The 22,148-nt window shown below is 40.5% G+C and overlaps 5 protein-coding genes and 1 non-coding gene across 6 annotated transcripts; all 6 read right to left on the bottom strand.

Moving 5' to 3' along the window:
* Positions 1-137: 137 nt before the first annotated feature.
* LOC145711610 (uncharacterized) lies at positions 138-963 on the bottom strand. The gene is made up of 3 exons (XM_081789299.1): positions 859-963; positions 654-745; positions 138-308 (listed from the first exon to the last, which is right to left on the bottom strand). The coding sequence occupies exons 1-3, from the start codon at positions 944-946 to the stop codon at positions 138-140; spliced, it is 351 nt and encodes a 116-aa protein (XP_081645425.1). The 5' UTR covers positions 947-963.
* Positions 964-1,257: 294 nt separating this feature from the next.
* On the bottom strand, positions 1,258-1,330 carry TRNAV-AAC (transfer RNA valine (anticodon AAC)). Its single transcript has one exon. It is a non-coding gene; the product is annotated as a tRNA-Val (tRNA).
* A 61-nt stretch (positions 1,331-1,391) lies between these two features.
* On the bottom strand, positions 1,392-4,108 carry LOC145696358 (angiotensin-converting enzyme-like). Its single transcript, XM_081773382.1, has 6 exons — positions 3,787-4,108; positions 2,808-3,715; positions 2,392-2,765; positions 1,987-2,351; positions 1,656-1,942; positions 1,392-1,612 (listed from the first exon to the last, which is right to left on the bottom strand). Exons 1-6 carry the CDS (start codon positions 4,024-4,026, stop codon positions 1,432-1,434), a joined length of 2,355 nt encoding a protein of 784 aa, XP_081629508.1. The 5' UTR covers positions 4,027-4,108; the 3' UTR covers positions 1,392-1,431.
* Positions 4,109-5,123: 1,015 nt separating this feature from the next.
* On the bottom strand, positions 5,124-7,491 carry LOC145711609 (uncharacterized). Its single transcript, XM_081789298.1, has 11 exons — positions 7,274-7,491; positions 7,060-7,226; positions 6,912-7,019; positions 6,654-6,868; positions 6,283-6,598; positions 6,085-6,236; positions 5,947-6,041; positions 5,827-5,904; positions 5,543-5,780; positions 5,394-5,500; positions 5,124-5,357 (listed from the first exon to the last, which is right to left on the bottom strand). The coding sequence occupies exons 1-11, from the start codon at positions 7,436-7,438 to the stop codon at positions 5,166-5,168; spliced, it is 1,833 nt and encodes a 610-aa protein (XP_081645424.1). The 5' UTR covers positions 7,439-7,491; the 3' UTR covers positions 5,124-5,165.
* A 234-nt stretch (positions 7,492-7,725) lies between these two features.
* Positions 7,726-15,888, bottom strand: LOC145711608 (uncharacterized). Its single transcript, XM_081789297.1, has 15 exons — positions 15,507-15,888; positions 15,446-15,460; positions 12,543-15,194; positions 12,253-12,454; positions 11,381-12,203; positions 11,077-11,335; positions 10,685-11,037; positions 10,377-10,640; positions 10,235-10,331; positions 10,047-10,183; positions 9,641-9,856; positions 8,990-9,595; positions 8,560-8,940; positions 8,149-8,517; positions 7,726-8,077 (listed from the first exon to the last, which is right to left on the bottom strand). Exons 1-15 carry the CDS (start codon positions 15,805-15,807, stop codon positions 7,826-7,828), a joined length of 6,927 nt encoding a protein of 2,308 aa, XP_081645423.1. The 5' UTR covers positions 15,808-15,888; the 3' UTR covers positions 7,726-7,825.
* Positions 15,889-16,572: 684 nt separating this feature from the next.
* On the bottom strand, positions 16,573-17,477 carry LOC145711317 (uncharacterized). Its single transcript, XM_081789039.1, has 3 exons — positions 17,346-17,477; positions 17,252-17,302; positions 16,573-16,832 (listed from the first exon to the last, which is right to left on the bottom strand). Exons 1-3 carry the CDS (start codon positions 17,445-17,447, stop codon positions 16,623-16,625), a joined length of 363 nt encoding a protein of 120 aa, XP_081645165.1. The 5' UTR covers positions 17,448-17,477; the 3' UTR covers positions 16,573-16,622.
* Positions 17,478-22,148: the final 4,671 nt, after the last annotated feature.

Below are 22,148 nucleotides of genomic sequence, written 5' to 3'. Positions count from 1 at the left end.
AAAATTTGCAGCGGTAATGAACGAACCCTTGTCCAATTTTTGTGGTTTTTGCAGCTCGAGGACATAGACCAGCTGGCGATTGAATAAAGTGGCTTTGTTCGAATTTTCAACTTTGCAAATTCGATAAAATTAAAAAGTTAAAAATTGCGTAAAATTGAATAAATCCGGTCCTGGAAGAGTTCTCCTACATTTTTCATCCGCGTTACTTGGATTTGAAGCTCTTCTATGTTTTCAGAAGAAAGTGGCTGGACACATTTTCGTTTTTCAGGCAGCTTTTTGAGGCTGTCAATGTATCTGACGACGATTCTCTGAATAAAACTGATTAAAGAAATCATTTTTTGCGTTTTGTTAGAAAGTCATTTTCAAAATCTTGATTAATTTTAATCATTATTGATTGACTCGAATAAAACATCTTTGATGATGGACCGCTCCCAAAATGCAAGATTTTGAATGTCCAATTTTCCGCCTTTTTGGAGAAATCACATTGACTTTCTAGCGGTCGTGTTTCCATTGATACGCTGCCAAAATGGCTGGAGCGAATGCCCCGCCCTTTCAAATTTCGATTTCATCTTCAATCAGACACAGCATAATTAAATATTCCTTCAATTGTTGGTACCCACTGAGACAATAGCCCGAACCCAAAACGCGGGTACCTGAATTCTGATTGCTCGGGAAAGCTTTTCTGGAGCGATTTCGGGGAGTTGTTGCAGAACAGGATTGATGGTCGAGTCGTAATTTTGACGAACTGAAAAAAATTTTTTTCAAATTTTTTATAAAAATATCTTTTTTTTGTCAAATATAATAAAATGACGTTGAATTTTTTTATTTTTTATTTCTCAAAAATCATACTTTTTTTACCTTGATCAAGAATATCAATATACTCGGAGCTGACTTTTTTCTCTCCTTGCAATTTCGCGATAAGTCCAAAAATCGTGAAAATCTTCATCTCTGCTCAGGTCCCTCGAAGTCTCTAGAAATAAACCGCGACCCGTTGTAAAGCCGGACATTCCTCGCGCACCCTCTAGCGCCACCTGAAATTTCGCGACAACGAAGGAGCTGCCCGGAACTGGTCAGAATGCGGTCGTTTTCGACAGTTTTTGGTTTCAAAATCAAATTTTCTGGCGTGGTCGACCCCTCAAGACCCTAGGTGGAACCTTTGCGGCAAGAAAAACGACAGCTACGGTAGAATCAAGAAATTGAAGAGTGGATCGGACTCGTGGATTTTCCCGATTTCGAGAAATCTTCAAAAGAAAGGCTTGTTTCCGCCCGGGCTCGAACCGGGGACCTTTCGCGTGTTAGGCGAACGTGATAACCACTACACTACGGAAACTTGAAAGAAACTACTCCCATCGTCAGCCCAGTTCGACAAATGTTCTGAAAGACCATTCAGTTGAATAATAATTTATTGAATCAAGAAAGAAGCTGGTCTTTTTACAAGAAAAGAAGAGAGAACGCGAGTCCAGTGGCGGCGACAATGCCCATTGCATCAGAAGTCGTTGTATCTGGAGAAGTAGTGGTTGATTCTGGAGTTCCGTCAGTGTTCCACGACTCGTCCCAGTCTTCTTCAGTCGAGCAGGGTTCTGCTGGCTCACCACAGCTTTCAGCAGAATCGCTTGAAAAAAATTTAAATTTCTTCATCCCTAGATGTTTGTTACTTGTATTCGCAGGGTACCCAAGTGTTGGGCTTGCTGGCATCCCAAGTTTCATCCCATCCAAGCTCGTATCCTTTATCCGCTCTGTATTTGCTCAACCAGGTAGTGACTGGTTCAAAGTATTTTTTGATGGCTTTGGCATTCATTGATCCCTCGCATCCAGAATCGTTTCCGCAAAGGAATTCGTTGAGAGTGTCTTCCCATGGTTGAGATTGGCCAGCTTTGAGGAGTTCTTTCATGAGTTTTCCTGCTTTCTTTGAGTTGTAGAAATCGCATTTGTAGAGTGGTTTCTAGGTCATTTATAGGGTGAAAACGCGGGTGAATAAGTTTTTACCTCAGGGTCGTTTTCATCGAACTCGCCAGCTTCAAGGCACATTTTTTCATAAAACTGGAACTGAAGAATGAAGGAAACATAGTATCGGATGTAAGGCGTGTTGTTTGGAATATGGTACTTTCCGGCGGCATCGAAGTGCTCTTCAGTTCGCTCGAGAGGAGGAATCATTCCCTGGTACTTCAAGCGGAGGTCGTCCCAGATTTTCTGATATTCTTCTTTCGCAGGTTCTTTGGCGAAGAGCTCCCAGCGGAACTTGTCCATGAGGTAGCCGAATGGGAGGAAGGTGACTTTGTCGAGAAGAATCGACATGAGGTAGTTCATGTCTTCATCTGAAGTGTCCCGAGCGATTTCTTGGCGAAGGAAGTCTTCAAAGAAAATAAGAAAGGGGAATAAAAGGGCACCTACTGATGGAAGCGTTAGGATCATCAAGAAGTCCAACTTCGATCAAGTGCTTTGGAGTCGAGACGGAAAGCGCAAGCGTATCTCCAATGGCTTCATGGAATCCTGGATTTGCTCCGGATCGGAAGATGATAGGATGATGAGCGTATTGCTGGTAGTACTGAATATGACCCATCTCGTGATGAACAGTGACAAAGTCATCTTGGTCCTTGACCGTGCATTGTTTGATTCGATAGTCGCCCATAGCGCCATCGTCGAAGTTGCCATCGCCGGCCATGAAGTCCCAGGCGGAGGCGTGGCAGACCATGTCCACACCTGGTTTTTTCTTGATGACGGAGTTTCGCCAGAAAAGCTTGGTCATCGGAGTCAGTCCCAAAGATCTTAAATTTTCTAGAAAAAGACTCTTCAAAAATTAAAAATACCTGAAAAATTCATCGGCGTAGTCAAACATCTCTTCTTCCGTCAATTTTTCAATCGCTGGAGTGGCATCTGGTCGCTCTCCTGCATCCGGATAAGGAACAGTAACATCGTAGAGTGATCCCCAAGTCTGCGCCCACATGTTTCCGAAAAGATGCTCTGGAACTGGGGTCTTTCCAGATCCAACCATTTTGTCACCATATCGTTCGTTGAGCTTGTATCGAGCGTAAGCATGGATCTCTTCGTAGAGTGGCTTGAGATCGTCAGTCCAGATTTTCTCCAGAAGATCCATGAAGCCTTGATCATCATTGACACCTGTGTACTTGCTTCGCCAGCTTTCACCGGTATCAGCAAAACCGTTTGCTGCAGCAGCAAGGTTGCTATTTTCGACGAAAGTGTGATAGTCTTCATGGCATGCCTGGCCAACTTTGGTATTCCACGCGTCCCAGTAGTATCGCTGCTTGAGGTAGTCACAGTGTGCATTATCGCCGACGCATGCTGATTTAAAAATGGCCGTCAGGTCAGGGTCCAGTGGGTGTTGACGGTCGGAATGTTGATCTTTGACCTTTGTTGTGGAATAAGCAACGCTCATTCGACCAAGAGCAGCGGTGAGCTCACTGTACTCAGGAGAACCAGCTCCTAGGGCAGCGTAGCCCAAGTCTTGGAGCATGTCAAGAGCGCGAAGTTGCTTTTCTTTGGTCCAGCATTGCAGTTGATAATCTTCATTGGGGTCTTCCGCGCATCCAGCTTCATCCTTCAAATCGCAGCCTGATTGGTTAAAGCCTTTCTTACAAGCATTCACAATGGAAGAAAAGTTTTCTTGAGCGCAAAAGCCGATTTCTTCCATCCAAGCAGTTGTTTTTTGAGCAGCTTCGGCCTCGATCTTTTGGTTCTCTTCGTTGATATCAGTTGCCTTAAACTTTGGTTGAAAATTTTCAACGATCGAAATTGTTTTGAAAATTGATGAAAAAAAGTTTGACTCACGTAAGCCCATGAAGCCTCGCTCTCAATGTTGAAGAAGCTCTGAGCATCTTCATTCCAGGTCTTCAAGAATTCAATCGGATCAGTCAAAGAGGCATACTGTCCGGTGCATCTTGTATCAGCTTTAGTAGATCGACTGGATCGAGCAGTTGTGCCAGGGTTCCCGTACTTAAGGCTCTCCCATCGCTCGGAAGGATTCAAAGCGCTAGAAGAAGCGATAACCAGCGATGCCGAGAGCTTCATGTCAGGCTAGAATTTCTCTCTATCTGATTTTATGAGCAACAAAAAAAAAGAGGGCAAGTACTTTGAAAGTAAAAATTTAACCAGACGGAGCTTTTTTGTGTACTTTTTCGAGCTATCTATTCCGTTTTCTCTTTTTCTCTTTGTATTGACTCAGATCTTATGATAATCATCTTCAAATTTGACTAGCTAAAGCCCGAGCTTTTCATTTTTGAAAGTTTTATAAAGCCTTTTTTTCTCTCAAATTTATTCATTCAAACAAAATAACTGTCGACTGGTTCCATCTCGTGCTCATTTTGCGCCATAACGCAGCATCTAAAAATCATAAATTTCCATAAAAATGCCCTGGAGGAATTCAATGACCTGCAAAAACAGGATGCGCAACAGTCTCCAAGGATATTGCCCCTGATGTGCTTCACCTTTCTGATTTTCATTCTTTGGATAGCGGATGGAATCGTTAAAAGCTCAATTAAAAGTCACGGTTGATGAATAAAAAGATTTTTTTTTACGGGCGGAAATAAGCAAAATAAAAAACTGACGAGGCACCAAAGCCAGGGTCGTTTGTAGTCAAGTTCCTCGGCAACTTTTCTGTGTGAAAAGCAAGGGCAAATAAGGACCTTACAGCCGATTGTTGCATCTACGCACCACATGCACAAGCCTGATTTGAACTCATCAGTTGGAATTCCAACTTTTTTATTGCTTTTCAACTTGCTTCTCTTTCTTCACAGATAAATTGCTCTTGAAAACCTTTCCTGAATACCGCCTAGGCTGCAAGTCCAAAACATATTCATGAAATTTCTCTTTGACATTCATTTTTTCGACCAGAAATGAAATGATGATCATAACTATTTTTTGCTATTCACAAAAGTTTGCTCAGGAGATATAACATTATTTAATAATGCCAAGGCCGATGGTTCTGATTTTTTCTGAGACAAGAATGATGCATGCAATTTTATTTACAGGAAGAATTTCAAATAAATACAGTGATCTTGATCAGTATTATTTTCGCATTGTGACATCTGGTTTGGGAGGTTCAAGTTGAATAATATAGATGCCCTCGATGGTAGAAAGAGCCATTGGATCAGAAGAATCGGCGACGACTATTTTGTGTCTTCTTTGAGCTACACAGAAGACTATTTCTTTCAAAAAATGATCGAAACAAAACAACTATCAGTTAAGCGCTCGGGCCTGATAACTGTTGTTTCTTTTGCGATACTTCTTCTTTTTCGACCACTTGTCAAACTTGCGAACAATGAGTCATTTCCAACAGATGGACAGGACGAAATTCCGTTGCAGAATGTATTATCGTACACATCGCAGACGAGTTGAGAGAACTGAAAATGGAATGATAAATAAAAAATGTTTCTTACTTCGAAATGGATTTCTCGCGAAGTTGTGAATCTGAAAACTTTCCATTTGAAAGTCCGAGCATTCGTTGAGACCAAATCGGTACTGAACTGAGCGCAACCATCAGAAACTAAAGAAAACAATAAGATAAAGAGGAGACAAGAACGCTTACCAAGAGAAATCTCATGAGAAGAATCTGCAGACGCCTTGATTTTGATGGAATCGATCCTCATTCCAAATCCATTTTCAAGCTTGCTGAAATCAATGACAATTTCGCTACCAACTTGAATTTTTGAAAGGGTGTTCGTGCTACAGCTCTGAGTTGATGTGTAATCGCAGAAATTTGGGGAGCCGAGATTTGTTGGAACGACGATGGATGTTGAGTTGACTTGTTTGATGTCATCAATGCTCTAGAATTTTCATGGAATCGACGAAATGATGAAAGATTTTGATAACCATTGAAAGTGCGCTGGAGTAACCAGAGTCGATCGAGCAGGTGAATTCGAAAGGCGTGTCATCCTTGACATCTGTTCCCTGAAAGAAAATAGACAGTTTATCGAAAAAAAATATGGTTACGTTGAGGGATTCCTGGACGTTGAATTTCAGCGTAAAGTCAATTTTCGATTGATCACTTGGTGTTGCGCTTGTTACTCCACACTCGTCAAAATTAACTAAAAAAGAGGCGATTTCATTTTGATTTTTTTCTTCTTTTACCAGTTTTTGAGGAAATCGAATCGCTTTGAGAGCAAATGCCTGTGAAGATTATTTTCTTCGAAAATTCTACTCGATCAAAGAAATAATCGAAATGTTCTTGATGAAGCGTTAGGGCGAAGTTCATTCCGGAACAGTCCAGTGAAAAGATATCGCTGAAATATAAAATGCTTTGATGAAATTTATACAGTTCTTCAGTACTTTTTTGTACGGAGATTCGCGTTTATAGTTATATTAAAACCGGAATGGCCGGTGTCATAAAAATTCGCGGAGAAACGAATGTAACCAGTTGATCCATTAAAGACAGACGTGAAATTCGCAAGATCAGAACGCGTTGTCCATAAGCCACCCCCATTTCCAAATTCGAGATCGCCGCTTCCATAATAGTTTGAATACCAAATGATTGGTGCATTATAATTGGTGTAGTCATAAAAGTCAAAAAAGTTGCTCGAAACATCATCAAGATTGGAGTCGAAGAAATGATAAGTTTTATTTTCCATGATGATATTAAGAGTGTCTTTCAAAAGATGAATAAAATGTTTAATGAATATTAAAAACATTATATTTTTCACAAAACAAAGTCAGGTCTTGAATTGCTATTAAAACAAGAATATACTCATCCATTCCGTAATCAGTCTCAACATTAAATTCGTTTTTCTCGAGAGAATATGAAATCGCATCGGGGACATTCAATTTCCATTTGCACTCATCGTACTCATCATAAGAGCCAGGATAATTGTCAGTTGTTATTATCGAACCAGAGGAAGATATTTCATAGCCACAAAGACTTGAAAATTATTAATGATTTTTGACAATTTTCTCGGTAAAACCTTTCCGGAACATTTGAATAATCAAACGGATAAATATCAATTTCAAATCTTGAAGTCGAGTTTTCATCAAGAACCCAGTACTCAATCGTCAATTCTGGCCCCCAAAAGCTGAAGAAAAATTGGAAAAGAAAACGCACGAATCTGAGACCTCGTGGTTGATTCAAATTTCTTGTATTGATTGGGAGTAGCAACGAGGCCGGGGTCGATCATAAAATGATAGTTGATGTCATCTTTCAATCGAAATCGCGCGACATTATTTACTGTTGTATTTTTCGGGACGATTGTGTATCCTTCTGCATTTGGTATGGCGATGACCTGCATTTCAAATTTTGAAAATTTTAATCGAGAATTATTTTTGATACCCAAGTGCAATTTGTCGAAGTAGGAGCATAATTCGGCCACTCGGGAGAGGTCAAAATCCCAGCAGTCGTAACTGTCCCCCCGCATTCAACTACTTCTCCGGAGCCTTCTTGAGCAGAAACTGCATAAAAAAGAGAAGAAATAAATAAATTAACGAGTTGAGTCATCTCTTGGTTTCTCTCATCTGAGATTTCGTAAATTTGGCTACTCTGAGCTGATCATAAAAACACATACTAAAAGTACGAAAAAATGAAGTGTAATTAAAAGTCGTCATAATCTTCTTAACAATCGTCTAAAGAAAGTGCTTCTTGGAATTTTAAGAGCTATAGAAGCAATACAGGACTCAAAAAACTGCCAATTTTACATTAATTTGATCACCTGCTCACAAATTTTGCCTGATGCGGAATACTTTTGATAAATTAATTCGCATTTCTTTTTTATGATGATATTTTTGAACTTTATTGCACTACTACCACAATGGTCGATAGGTAAATCTTTGAAGAATGATACAGAAAAGGGGTTTATACAGAAAACATTCATTTTTTAGCTATTTTTTACATCATTGAACAAGTCACATAATCGTCTGGATTTTCCTCCGCCGCTGTTTCTTTAGCATCGATTTTTGGCGAAGGGAGAAGATTGGCATTTTCGTTGATTTCAGAAGAAAGCGTGGAGTTTGGGTGTTCAGAAGGTTCTTTAGAGCGACGAGAACGGCGGGATTTCCGGCGATATTTAAGCTTTTTGATCTCTTCTTGATGAGAAGACTTCAGGGCGCTGATTTCGTCGATTTTTTGCTTCAGCATTTCCTGAATATAGAGATTATACTCAAGTTACAAACTTGCGCTTATTCTGAAAGTAAATTGATAAAGAAAATCACCTTCAATTCATCATCGCCGTCATATGTTCCCAGCGCCCTCTTCTCCGCCTTCTTCAGATCTTTCTTCAACTTCCTTTCCGACTTTTGAAGCTGCGCCACCATCACCAAATTCGCCGAATACTCTTCCGCGCGCTCAGCGAACTTCTTAAATTTTGTCGACATTTCGTCGTCTTTGTTTTTCAGCGTCGACTTCATATTGCTGATGTCGTCTACAAGGCGGGAAATGAGCTCTTCTCGCTGGCGCAGCTCGTGGCGAAGAACGCTTAGCTGAGCGCTAGAGCTTGGTTGGTTCGTTTCGGAATCTTGGACGAAGCTGGAAGTGTAGGTAGATTCTGGCGCCATTTCTGGGGGCTCGATCGTTTTGCCAGCCTTGATTTGTTATCTAATGGAATCTTTTAAGTTATGGCTTACCTTGATTTGAACTCTTGGAGAAATTCTCCTGTTGAGTTTATATTTCTGCTCCAAAATCCTGTTCTTCTCCCTGAGCACCGCCAATTCATTCTTCATCGCCTTCACCATCGCTGGATCACCATCTTCGTCGACAATTTTCGACGTATCAACTTCTGGTTCTTCTTTTTTGATCATGAGCTCGTTGTACTTTTCCTCGAGCTTTTCCCGCTCTCGCTTGCTTTCTGCCAATTCGCTTGAGAGTTGTTCTCGCTCGAGAGTGAGAGTTCGATTGCTAGAATTGAGCTTGTTTAGCTCTCGTTCAAGCTCGTCGTGGTTTGAGCGAATGGAAGTGAGTTCCGAAGCAGCTGAGTTTTTCTCGAGTTCGACCATGTTCAATCGTTCCTAGAAAATAGTTGAATTGGGATCAGAATTCTTGAGTTTTCTTTCTTACCTGCATCTTTGTCATCTGATCCTTCAATTGTGAGCTCGATGCCATTTGCGCATCCTCTCTGCTAGCAGATTCAGTGCTTTGACGATCAAGTTGTTCTCGAACTCGTGATAGATTAGCATTCAATCGCTCAATCTCACTCTGAGCGGATGAAAGCTCAGATTGAGCTGCTGAAAGTTGAGCTCTATAGTTTTTGTTTTCATTCACAAGTTCGGTCTGGATTTTGTCGAGTTCAGAAGCGGAAGCGCGGCGAGATTCGAGAATTGAGCTGCGAAGTTCGTCGAGTTGAGAACGAGCTTCGGAAAGTTCTCTTTCGCTGCGCTCGAGTTTCGTCTTTGTTTCGCTCAATTCGGCCGAGTTTGAGCTGTTTGAAGCTTCTCGCTCGCGGAGGGATCGCTCGAGCTCAACCATTGCTTCTTGATATCGCTCGAGTTTTGAGCGGAACTCGGCACTTTTTTCGGCAAGCTCGGATTCGAGCACGGATTTTTGAGCGGCGGAGGCAGAGAGTTGAGTGGAGACTTCTTCAAGTTGGGAGGTGAGGGACTCGATTTGAGTGGAGTTTGATGATTTGTAAGAGGCGATTTCTGAGCGGAGTTTTTCGACAATTTCCTGAAAGAAATTTTAAGCTTTGGAGAATAAGTATTGGAAAGTTACCTCAGAAGAAGTTCTGGTTGATTCCAATTCCCGCTCCGCTCTTTCGAGCGATGCCTTGAGCTGTTCAGGTTTCAGTTGCTGCAGATTTTCGATTTCTAACTGTAGTTCTTTGACTTTCAGAGCGTTGGTCTCTTGAGCCTTGTCCAAGTCGGTCTGCGCCGATTTTCGGAGCCTGGCGAGCTCGTCCTCGACGCTTACTTTGCTCGACTTTTCGTTCTAGTCATTTCATGAGTTAGATTCTTTGGGCGGGGGTAGCGAGCCCCGTCCTTTTTTGAATGGGAGAAAATGGAAATTTATGAATCACCGGAATTAAGGATTATAAAAGAGAAGGGCTTCTGATCCGATTCTCATTGTTATAATTGATTGTATAACATGAAAGAACTCACCAATGATCACCGCTTCTTACCTGCAGCAACTTATTCGTATGATCAAATTCGCGCTGGAGAGCTTCCGCCCTATAAACCAGCGCTTCCCGTTCTTTGAGATCGAACTGGCGCTCCTTCTCGGCCATATCGAGTGCCTGGCGCAACTCACCGTATTTAACTAAAAATGACCGGAGATAGATCACTGTCCAAATAAGATGTCTTTTCTCACGTTTCAGCTTTTCGACTTCGGATTCTTTTTGCTCGGCTAGGCCGGATGCGTCGCGCAGACGGTTCATCATTCCGGAGAGCTCTTGTTGGAGCGCGAGCTAAAATAAGGAGTCAATGAATCCATTATCAATTGTCTTTCGCACCTTATCAGCATGAACTTGATTCAACTCCTTGCTCTTATTCTTCCACATATCCCGGTCAATTCCAATCTGGTCGATATCTTCTTCCAAAGTCTGAATCTTCTGATTCAACTCTACGATTTTCTTCTCCAAACTAGTTTTGTCGCCAAATTGATCTTCAAACTTCGTCTTCCAGCTTTGAATTTCATTCTTGTATTTTTCTACCAGTCCTTTTTGCTCAACAAGTTGATCACGGACGGAACTGATTTGTTGTCTCTCTCCTTGAAGCTAGAAAAAAAAGATAAAAAAATTAAAAAGAGCATCAAATGTACCTTAAAAAGAGCAGCTTCAGAGCTTTGCTGAAGCAATTCTGTCTGTTGCCTCGTGTTCGACATTTCATTTTCGAACTGCTGTCGCTCCTTCTCCAGCTTCATTTCGCCTTCCCGAAGTTGAGCGTGAAAGTTGCGCTCAAGCTCGTCTTTTTCTTGGATCGAATCGTCAAGCGCTTTTCCTGCATTGATCAAGCTTTCTTGAAGCTCCTTTGTTCGGGCATGAAGGACGGCAACTTCTTCTTGTAGGGATTGTTTTTCTTGGCCAAGGGATGAGGATAGATCTGTAGCATGTTTGAGCTCTTCTTCGAAGAGATTCTTGGCGTTTTGAGCTTCTTTTAATTCCGCATTCGCGACTTTAAATCGGTTGGAAAATGTTAGTTAGTTTTAGTTACCTAAAAGCTCGGCTTCAGCTTTTTCGGCAGCTTTCTTCAGATCGTAATTCAAAGCCTGCAATTCCTCCGTCATATTCGCCTTGGTTCTTAATTCATCAGCTTCTTCCTGAATCGCTAGCAGCTGTTCCGTGCCAGTGTCTGCTCGATTTTCAAGATTTGAAAGAAGCTCGGATTTTTCAGCGAGTGCTGTTTCCAAGGACATTTTTTGGTCTTCCAGCTTTTTAACCATCTCTGTCAGGTCTTTTTGGCAAGTGTCTTTTCATAAGTCAAAAATATATCATCAATTATACGGTATAATTTATACCTGTATTGAACTCCAATACTGGCTTGAGCCAGGTTTCTTTGAGGAGCAGGACTCAGATTCTACACATGTTTCAGAGACCAGAGGGTTCATATCAAAAAATAACACATTTTGACTCATTCCTAGCGTATCGTTCTCCGACTGTAAGCCGTTAACTTCCCCTTGAATCCTTACATTATCAGCTTCTTGTTGCTCCAGTGCTCTTTGGATGGTTTGAACATCAATTTCTCTTTCTGTCAGTTGTTGTTTCATCGCTTTCAGTTGATCCAGCAAGCTGTCATTTGATCTTGAAGCATTTGCGCTAGAATCGGCGTTCGCTTTTGTCAAATTTTCGATGTTTTTGTTGAGAATTTCGATCTTGTCCAGATGTTCTTGTTCGATCTTTTCTTTCTGACCGAGGATTTCGCGTTTTTCATCAAGATCTTTTCTCAAATCTTCGTTTTGAGCTTTGAGAATCTTTTCGGAAGCAATCAGTTCTTTGCGGCTCAAGAGGGCGGCTTTCAATTTTCTCGTGTAAGTTTCCTTGTCGCTCTGCATTTTCGTCAATTTTGCTTTCAATTCGTCATTTTCAAGATCCGCCAGGTTCGATTTTTCTGACGCGATCGACATGCTCGCTATGGACTGCGTTTCTGTGCGGTTGTCTTTCTGGCTCTCAAGAAGGGCGATTTGTTCTTGAAGCTTTTTATTGGCTTCGGTGAGGGTTACGACCTCGTTCTCAAGCTCTTTGCTTTTTCCGACCAGCTTGAGTTGGGCCAGTTGCTCTTCGGTGACAACGGAGTTGCGGCGGATTTCGTCGCGTTGGAGGGAGACTGCTTCGTTCATAAGGCTGAAAATAAAAGACGGTTAAAAGCTGCCTTACTCAGAAAAAGACTAACCTTAGGTCATTTTCAAGCGCTTGAATCTTCGCTTGCGCTTCAGATCCCTGCTTTTCCGCCTCGCTCAGTTTATCCGCGAGTTCTTTTGCCTTGTGAGCCTGGTTTTCGTACTCTTTTTCGACATTTTCTAGTGCATCTAGCTTCGATTTCAGTTCTTCATTTGCCTCGGCGAGTTTCTTGACTTCCTGCGATCCGTTTTCGCCTTTTTCGGGGTTCGAATTTTTGAAAGTATGAATTTTTCTTGCTAAAAATACGTCCAAGCCTAGGTTCATCATTTGAGAAACAATTACAAAGCTCAACCCTCTTTCCTGATGATTCTAGAGATTTCAACTTTTTCTGAAGCTTCGCCAGCTTCTGTTTATCCGCCAAGACAGCCGATTGCATTTTCTGAAGCGAGCATTCGAGCGCCGCTGATCGCTCCGTAAGCTGATCTCGCTCTTCCACGATGTTCTTCGAACTGGACTCGAGATTGATCAGTTTTTCTTCTAGCGACTCGTTTTTCTTTTCAGTCGATTCAAGCGCTTCTCGAAGAGGAATCGTGATGTTTTCCAAATCCTTGCATTTTAGATTGAGTTCGATGATCTCGGTTTCAGAAGATTTGACAAGATCTTGCGCGACAGTCAGTTTCTCCGCTGTCAAGGAAAGTTGCTCGGTAAGAGAAGAACATTCGCTTGATGAGAGCTGGAGTTTCCCTTCTAGTTCGGCCATTTCGCTCAATTTTCCGCTCTGCGCTTGGATCTCGCACTTGAGTTGTTCATTCTCCGCGCTCAGCAATTCCTTCTCGCCCATAAGCGCCGAGCTCGATTCTTTCAGCTGATCTATCAATTCATGGGCGGCTTGAGCAGCAGATTCGGATTCACTGAGCTTTGCTTCGGCTTTTTTGAGGTTTTCGTCGAGGATCTTCTTTTCGGCGAAAAGTTTCTTGCCCTTGAGCTTCATGTTTTCGAGCTTTTTGGTGAGCGAGTCGATTTCTTCAGTCTTTTTGGATCCTGATTCTTTTGACGAAACTGTCAATTCCTCGTTTTGCTCGCGCAAATGATTGATTTCTTCCAAGAAATTGATCTTTTCCGTCTCCAGGACGTTCAATTCTTCTTGCGACTTCTCCAGAATGCTTTGTGTCTCCTGTAGCTGACTGTAAATGCTTGTTTTTTCGTCCAGTGAAGCCTGAAGTTGAGCTGATGTTTCGCTCAATTCCAACTTGAGCTGAGTATTTTCGCCAGAAGCCGAATTGAACTTTGATTTCTCCGCTTCGAATCGCTCCAGAGCATCTTTCAATTGCTCATGCAAAGCGCTTGAATCTTGAGACGCGGCGACTTGGGCTTCTTGGGCATCGTTTAAGCTTTGTTCTAACGCTTGAATTCGGTCTTGATCGGCTTCTCGAAGGGATGTGAGTGAGGTTAGTTGATTTTGAGCAGCGAGAAGTTCTTCGGAAAGTGAGTTTGAAGATTCGTTGTTCTGGGAGTTGAGCGCGTCGATTTCAGCTTGAGCAGATGATAAAGAAGTTAAGAGTTCCTCTTTTTCTTGACTGAAAAGCCTTCTTTCTTCGCTAATTTCTTTCTGTAACGAGTCTAGCGACAATTTGTTCTGGATCTCAAGCGCTTCAAGCTGACCCCTAGCTTCGCTCAACTCTTTCTCCAGCTGTTCTGATTCCTCATATTTTTGCTTGAGACTTTCTTTGGTTGACTGGAGATCTTTTGCTGAAGATTTGAGATTTTCCTTCGCCGTCTTTGTCGACTTTTCCGTCTTTTCAAGTTGCGCTGCAGTCGTATTTAACTCCGCAGCAAGCGAGCTCGCCCGCTTTTCCTGATTCTTCAGCTTCTTTTTCGCCTCGTTGAGTTCTTTTTCCAGCGATTTATGAGCTTGCCCAACGTCCGATTCGTTGGCGGAAAGACGATCTTTCAATTTTCCGATTTCAGCGAGTCTCGAAGCAGATTCTTCCTGAGTTCCAAGAAGCTCTTCTCTGAGGATTTCTTTTTCTTGATCGAAAGCTGCAACGAGTGATTTGATCTCTTCTTCAGTTGCTTCGAGCTTCTCCTTGACTAGAATAGCTTCTTGGGCGATTTCAGACTGTTCTCTTAGCTCAGAATTGAGTCGGTCGACGTTTTCAGTGTTTGATTTCAGCTCGGCACGGAGTTTTTCGATGAGTTTCTTCGACTGGTCGAGTTTTTTCTTAAGATTTTCTTCGTTTTTGTTCTTTCCTTTTTGTTTTGGCACAGTTTGAGCGGTTTTTAGTTGGTTTCTCAGATCAGAAATTTCAGAATCCGCAGCAGCGATTTCTTCCTTTAGCGCATTTCTACTCTTTTCAATCGATCGAATTTCATTTTGAAGCTGTGAAATCATTTCATTACTCGCGTTTCCGCTTTCTTCTGCGTTTTCTTTCTCTGCGAGATTCGACTGTAGTTGAGAAATCAATCTTTTGAGTTCGGGGATTTCAGCGTTTTCTGTTTCCAATCCCTCGATTTTTTCAACATAAGAAGAGAGCTTTGATTCTGTCGATTCCTTCGCTTCATTTGCAATTCGAAGCGTCTCGGTCATTTCGGCGTTTTCCAGCTTGATCTTGTCGAACAAAACCATCGTTTCTTTGAGCGTTGAGAGTTGAGTTTCCGCTGCGGAAAGAGCGTCGTCTTTTTCAGCCAACGCGATCATGATTTCGCCTTTTTCCGCCAAAACCTCTCGGGCTGTCGATTCTTCCTCTCTTAGCATGTTTTTGAGCTCTTCAACGGTTCGCATTAGATTTTCATTTTCTTCAGTTCTTTCTGTGACTTTCTTCTCCAATTCTGAGCAGGTGAGTTTTAGCTGATCCAGTTCTTCGGAAAGAGAAGAAGAGTTACTTTGGACTTCGGTCATGTGTGTTTTGAGCGCTAAGAGTTGGTCTTCTCGGGCAGCTAGTTCGTCGCGGAGCTGGAGGATTTTGTCGTCGCGGTCGCCCATGATTTCATTTTCTTGAAAGAAGAGTTAGGGTTTCATTTTGAAAGAAGCAGGAAAATTTGACAACTATACTAAACTTTCAAACTAAAACTATAAGAGATATGGTAAAAAAAACACTTGTTCAGCCTTTGCAACGAACAAGGTCATTTATGAACAAACAATGAAGAAGAACAAGGGCTCTTTCGCTAGACTAGATGATTCGTTGTGTAAAAATGCTAGAAATATCATGCGGTTGATAGTGACTTCGAGATGAGTGGTTTCTTACCGAAATTCATGCTAGCTAAAATTATCAAAAATATTTTCAAAGCTATTCAAGAAGTTTAAACCTTGTTCGATTTCCGACAATCTTCCCTGAAGAGCCTCCAATTGCCCTTCTCTTGCTTCTAGCGTCTTCACCAGCTGTTCCTTCTCCTCCTTCAATTTTCCTACTTCTTCTGACTCTTCTTTCTTCCCCTTAGATTCTGCCTGCAGTTTCTCCAATTCCGACTGTAGTTGCTTAACTTTGACCTGCTGCGCCTTCATAATCTGTTTCGCCTTTTCCTTCTGTCGGTTGAAATTCGCTTCTCGCTCGGCGAACTCGCTCCGGGCCGTGTCAAGCTCTGCCTTCATCGTTTCAAGATCCGACATTTCCGAGAGAATTTTTGAGTATTCGGCGATTTGTGAGTTTTTTGCTTCGAGTTCTTCCGCGAAAAAACGCTTTTCGTTTTGCTTTGAGGGGTATTTAAAACAGTAAGTTATTACAGTATTAACTTACTTTATTCCTAGTGCGGGATATTCTTGATTGACAAGGTTTTCAGAGGAATAAGGAGATAATTGAATCCTCAATCATACTGTTCTGTTGCAATAAATATCTGTAAAACCATCTGTCAAAATACCCATCAGAGCCGGTTTATTCAAACATCTTTCTAATTGAAAGATTAACGGTTGCGAATAAACAAATAATTGTCAACATCTTTGCGCTTGTTTTTGTTTTTAAAGGAAAAAATTCTCTAGAATAGAAGGGATTTCGGTGTTTGTTTTCGTGGTTTTGTCAGATACAACTTTGCATCTCTAAAGGTACAATGGTTGATCCTCGATTGGGAAGGGCACTTTATCACGTCGCTTCCCAATCGAGGACTCGGTCCGCACCACACTTCTCTAGAGATCGGCTCGCTATATGCGCTGCCGCTTCCCAATCGAGGACTCGGCGCGCGCTTCCCAATCGAGGATCAACCATTGTAACTGCTTTTTTGTTTTCTGTATGTTTCTAACTTCCTGTAGCACTGATGATGCCGAAAGGCGAAAAGCTTCTGCAATAAACGAGATAATGTATTAAATACTCGTCAACTTTACGATATAAACAAATAACTTACATTCTTATTCAGATACTCATTTCAACAAACCGGTTTGATTGACGACCCAATTTTCTACTTGAATTTTTGAATTGCTGATCAGCTTATCAATCAAAAATCGTCCCATATCTGCCGGCAAAATAACATCTTTATACCCCTTTCCTTAGATTGCAGCGCCTCTGTCAGTAAATCTTCCGCTTCATGCGCGTATTTCCGCTCTTCTTCGACCCGTTTCTCGAGTTCGGCAACTTTGTTCTTCCAGTTTGAAACTAAACTGTCGGCCGATTTTTCTTCCCACTCGGCCAGTTGTCTCTCAAGGGCCTAAAGCAGACAGTAAAGGAAAAAGCAAAAATAACCGGCAAGGGAGCTGCGGCACCTGCTTCGGCCGCGGGTCACGTCGGCCATTGACTCTGAGGCGATCGACTCTGACAGTCAGTTCACCCGTGACCACTCATTGAGGTGAACGTCATTTTCAATATTTGATTTTTGAATAATTATTTTCGAAAAAGATGAAATAAATGAGCAAAATAATTGAAAATTTATGAATTCAGAGCAAAGCTAACAAAGTCGCTTCAGACTAAAAAAGAACGCGAACAAGGGGCCATCCCCAATTCTGAATAATGTCCCCTTGTTCGCCTTCCTTTCTTAGACTGAAGCGACTTTGTTCGCTCTTCTGCCAATTTCTATTTTTTTTCCAAGGTTCATTTTAATCGTTTATTATATATGAATAATTAACTTACTTGAATCTGTTTTGATTTTTCTTCATTAACTTTAACTGAATTTTGAAGAGCCTTAAAATATTTTCTTGAAAAAAAATTTTTTTCGAAAAGTTACTTTTGCGTGAATTCTCTCGACATTTTTCAGTTTTCTCTTCCATTTTTCGTTGATGACTTCGAGTTGATTTTCTTCTTTATTCTCTTTTTCGTCATTTTGCATAATTTTTGCCAATGACGAGCTGTTTATCTTTTGAAAATCTGGAAAAGGACAAAATCTGTAGGCGGCGCGGTGGGAAGAATTTTATTGACCTAGGCTGCCGTCTTGACGGTTTTTTTTTCCTTTTCATTTTTGAAAAGAAAAGTGGTCACGTGGGCATTGGACAGTAAAAATCCAAATTTGAAAAAAACTTTTTTTTTGGAATTTCAATTTTTTATTGCTACCATCGAATTCCCCATATTTGAAAACCTAGAAAAAAATTATTTGTTTAGACAGGGGGTCTTCTAAATCTTTTCTAACTATCATCTAAAATAGCAAAAATGCCCTTTAGGAAAAGCTTCTTTTGAGAGGGTTGCCGGATTTTTTCTTTTGATTTCTTTATAGGATCATCAAGAGACAAGTCTGAGACAGTCGGCGAACCAAAGAAAATAAGAAAGTTTCAATGTCTTCATGCTTAAAATAGGCATTTAAAAACGTGAAATTCGTCAAAAACAACGAGAAACGTGTAAAAACGCTGCACGGTCAGTAATCGGCATTCTATTGAGCAAAAAAAGTCGAACAAGTCAAAGGGAAGATATTTCGATATAAATGCCTATCGAAATATATTTATATATATTAATCTTTCAGATCTCCTCTTTAAATACACACAGATTCGACTATTTCGCGTTTTTTCAATCAAATGAATTATCTAGGCTTCTTCGAAACGCAGCACGACTAATTTTTTACGCAAATTATTATTTTTGAATGCTTAAAAATAACCATTTATTTTAAAGATGGTCGAAATCTTCGAGCCTCCAGTCTGATTTTTCTCGTGCTGGTTCAAATAGAGTCACTTATCATGTGCACAAAATTTCATGCGTTTTGAAGTGCAGCGCGACCATTTAAAGTATAAATTATTAGATAAGCTTTTATCAGCTCTAGAATCTGATTTTTCGAGCCTCCAAGCTAATTCCTCTTAACAAAAGTTCGGTTACTATTAGGTACCCGCATGCAAAATTTCATACAATTTCAGACGCAGCGCGACCCTTTTTGACTGAATTGTATCGAAATTTTATAAAAATAGCCATTTATAAGTAAGTTTTGGCCCTAGAATCCGATTTTCGAGGGCCTCCAATCTAATTTTTCGAAAGCGAAGTAAACCGAGTGCATTCTATCATATTGCAAAATTTCAATCGATTTGAGGCGCAGCGCGACCATTTTTTACAAAAATAATAATTATAACCACTATAAAGTAAGTTGTCAAAGAAAATTGGTCGCGCTGCGTCTCAAATCGATTGAAATTTTGTAGACAGATAGAAAACACGCATTTTACCACGCTTGAGAGAAATTGGGTTGGAGGCCCCTCAAATTTTGACTCTAAGGCCAAAATTAAATAATAAATGCCTATTTCTTTAATTTATTTAAAAAATGGTCGCGCTGCGCCTCAAATCGATTGAAATTTTGCAATATGATAGAATGCACTCGGTTTACTTCGCTCTCGAAAAATTAGATTGGAGGCCCTCGAAAATCGGATTCTAGGGCCAAAACTTACTTATAAATGGCTATTTTTATAAAATTTCGATACAATTCAGTCAAAAGGGTCGCGCTGCGTCTGAAATTGTATGAAATTTTGCATGCGGGTACCTAATAGTAACCGAACTTTTGTTAAGAGGAATTAGCTTGGAGGCTCGAAAAATCAGATTCTAGAGCTGATAAAAGCTTATCTAATAATTTATACTTTAAATGGTCGCGCTGCACTTCAAAACGCATGAAATTTTGTGCACATGATAAGTGACTCTATTTGAACCAGCACGAGAAAAATCAGACTGGAGGCTCGAAGATTTCGACCATCTTTAAAATAAATGGTTATTTTTAAGCATTCAAAAATAATAATTTGCGTAAAAATTAGTCGTGCTGCGTTTCGAAGAAGCCTAGATAATTCATTTGATTGAAAAAAGCGAAATAGTCGAATCTGTGTGTATTTAAAGAGGAGATCTGAAAGATTAATATATATAAATATATTTCGATAGGCATTTATATCGAAATATCTTCCCTTTGACTTGTTCGACTTTTTTGCTCAATAGAATGCCGATTACTGACCGTGCAGCGTTTTTTCACGTTTCTCGTTGTTTTTGACGAATTTCACGTTTTTAAATGCCTATTTTAAGCATGAAGACATTGAAACTTTCTTATTTTCTTTGGTTCGCCGACTGTCTCAGACTTGTCTCTTGATGATCCTATAAAGAAATCAAAAGAAAAATCCGGCAACCCTCTCAAAAGAAGCTTTTCCTAAAGGGCATTTTTGCTATTTTAGATGATAGTTAGAAAAGATTTAGAAGACCCCTGTCTAAACAAATAATTTTTTCTAGGTTTTCAAATATGGGGAATTCGATGGTAGCAATAAAAATTGAAATTCCAAAAGTTTTTTCAAATTTGGATTTTTTCCGTCCATTCTCAAGAGGACTTCTTTCAAAGCGAAGAATAATGAGTAACCGACCCTGTCTGATATTTTTTATTATTTTTAGTTAGTTTACGTAAGAATTTTGACATTTTCGACGTAAAAGTATTACGTATTAGTAATACGGTTTTACGGTAATACCGTATTACTAATACGGTTTTCGACGAAAACTTTTCGTGATATCGATGGAGAATATTGAGATGTCATCTTGACAGATTTTGAGACAGATATGGATAGCAGAGAGCTGCTTTGTTAGTTGAAAACTTGACACTGTCAAGTTGACAGGGCATAATCGGAGAAGATCGTCAAAGTGTTCTGCCTTCGTGATTTTTATGTAACATTATCGACGATTATCAATCGTTGTTTCGGGATATAACGAGGAAGTTACTTACCGAAAGCGAAGAAAAGCGAATACGCCTTTAGCGTACCGTATTCGCAACCGTCCTTTTCAAGACCGCTTAGCCGCTCGCTCGCTCATCTTGAGATCATTGAGCGGTGAATCAACATTTTCTCTCGTGTTTTTGGTCGCTTGAGTGGGCAAATGAAGAAAATTATAGAAAAATCATCATAAAATATATTTGAAGAAAGAAAGCACTGCTTAGAGTCCGCTCGCTCAAAGTCCGCTAGCTCAGCTCCGGGCTCATTTTTGACTATCCGCTCAATCTCCGCTCCGATCAGGAATGGGGGAAGAAACAGCTTTCTCGATTTTCGACTGTCGGTATTAACAAGAAAATCATAGATTTATTTATGATAATTAAATTTCCTTAAAAATGCTCCTAGAATAGGGGTTGAACTTTACAAAAATTTAAATGGATTTTGTTTAGCTATCACGGGACTGGACATATTCGAGGTTGAAAATTGGCTAAAATCGGTAGTTTTCAAGAGATGAGTTGCTTCTGAGCCAACTTACTCAATAATCTGTTGACTAAAACAAATTTCAAGGGAGATGTTCTTAGATCTAACATGGATCTATAGATACATGTCGAGAAAATGTGGTAATCTAAAGTACTCTTATCAGTAGCGCCGGTCAAAAATCGCCTTTTTTCGAAAAAGCTGTTTCTAACACCTTAACGCCGTCGACCGCTCAGCCGCTCGCTTAGTTCAACATCTTTTTCAGCAGAATTTGAACCCTGACTGAAGAATCGACATACTGTATGCCACATACCGTAACCATATATAAGTGCACATAATTTATTACAAAAAATCAAGTGAAAGAAAAAGAAGAGAGTACGAAATTTGGCAATGACGATCTTTTTAGTTGAAGCCATTACTCAAGATTTTGACAGAAAGAGATTGAGGAGAAGGACAGAATGACAGATATAAAAAATCAGGAAAAAAGTCAAAAATTATCGCAGTTTCGAGTATTCGTCGTAAACTCTCCTCTTCATTTGAACATCAACGGACAGCCTTGTTCGTTGTATTGAAACGCCTCCACGGAGAAATGAGCAAGTTTTGTAAGTCCTCCTGCTTGTGAACTTCGTTTCTGTTTGAACCAGCGCACAGTCAGACATGAAAGCGCAGAGATAGTTGCAGTCCAAAGCGCTGAAGCCGGTTTTCTCGAATATGAAGTTCTGGAGAGTCGGAATTTGAGAGAGATCACATTTGCCATCCTTGTGGATCCTTCCTGTGTCGCAAAAGGCGTCATTCTGCCTTGTCGGGCTTTGGAACAGCGATGCAGTACGGCAGAGAGAAGTACAGTCAGCTTTCGAGTCGACAGCGAATGGATAAGCCAAATCGACTTCCAATCCGACCAGTTTTTCGAATCGAGACAAAGGAACTCCAACGTAGTTTGAAGAATAAGCAAGGGCAGATGATATCGAGACAAATTATACTTTCATTTTCTTGATTGAAAACAGTTTTTTGAATGCTGCAATCATGGAAGAGAGATGCGCTTTTATACCGAAAATTGGTGCTAAAGAGTCCTGAGTAAAGGGCGCTCTTCTTAGTTTCTAACAGCAACAGTCTTTTTACGATGGCGTTATTGCCAACTAGACTTTCTGAGTCAAATAAGAATCTTTCCGAAAAGGCTAAGCTTAGCTGCCAAAAATCTGAAAGTAATCGTCTGCGCCAGAGTCGTAAATGTAGTAAAATGTCGACTCCCATTTATAGAAAATTAAAATTTTCCATTACACAACTACCATAACTACATCCCAAAATCATCATTATCGCATTGACGAAAATTTCTTCTTGTATCGTTTATTAGCATGAGAAATAGCAGTGTACAAAAAAGGAAGTTACTTGAACGAGTTGCAATTACTATTGTATGA

Source organism: Oikopleura dioica, chromosome 1 (genome assembly GCF_907165135.1).
Source record: "Oikopleura dioica chromosome 1, OKI2018_I68_1.0, whole genome shotgun sequence".
Taxonomy (NCBI): domain Eukaryota; kingdom Metazoa; phylum Chordata; class Appendicularia; order Copelata; family Oikopleuridae; genus Oikopleura; species Oikopleura dioica.
The sequence above is the reverse complement of the archived record's forward strand: the minus strand, read 5'-3'. Positions and strand labels throughout refer to the sequence as shown.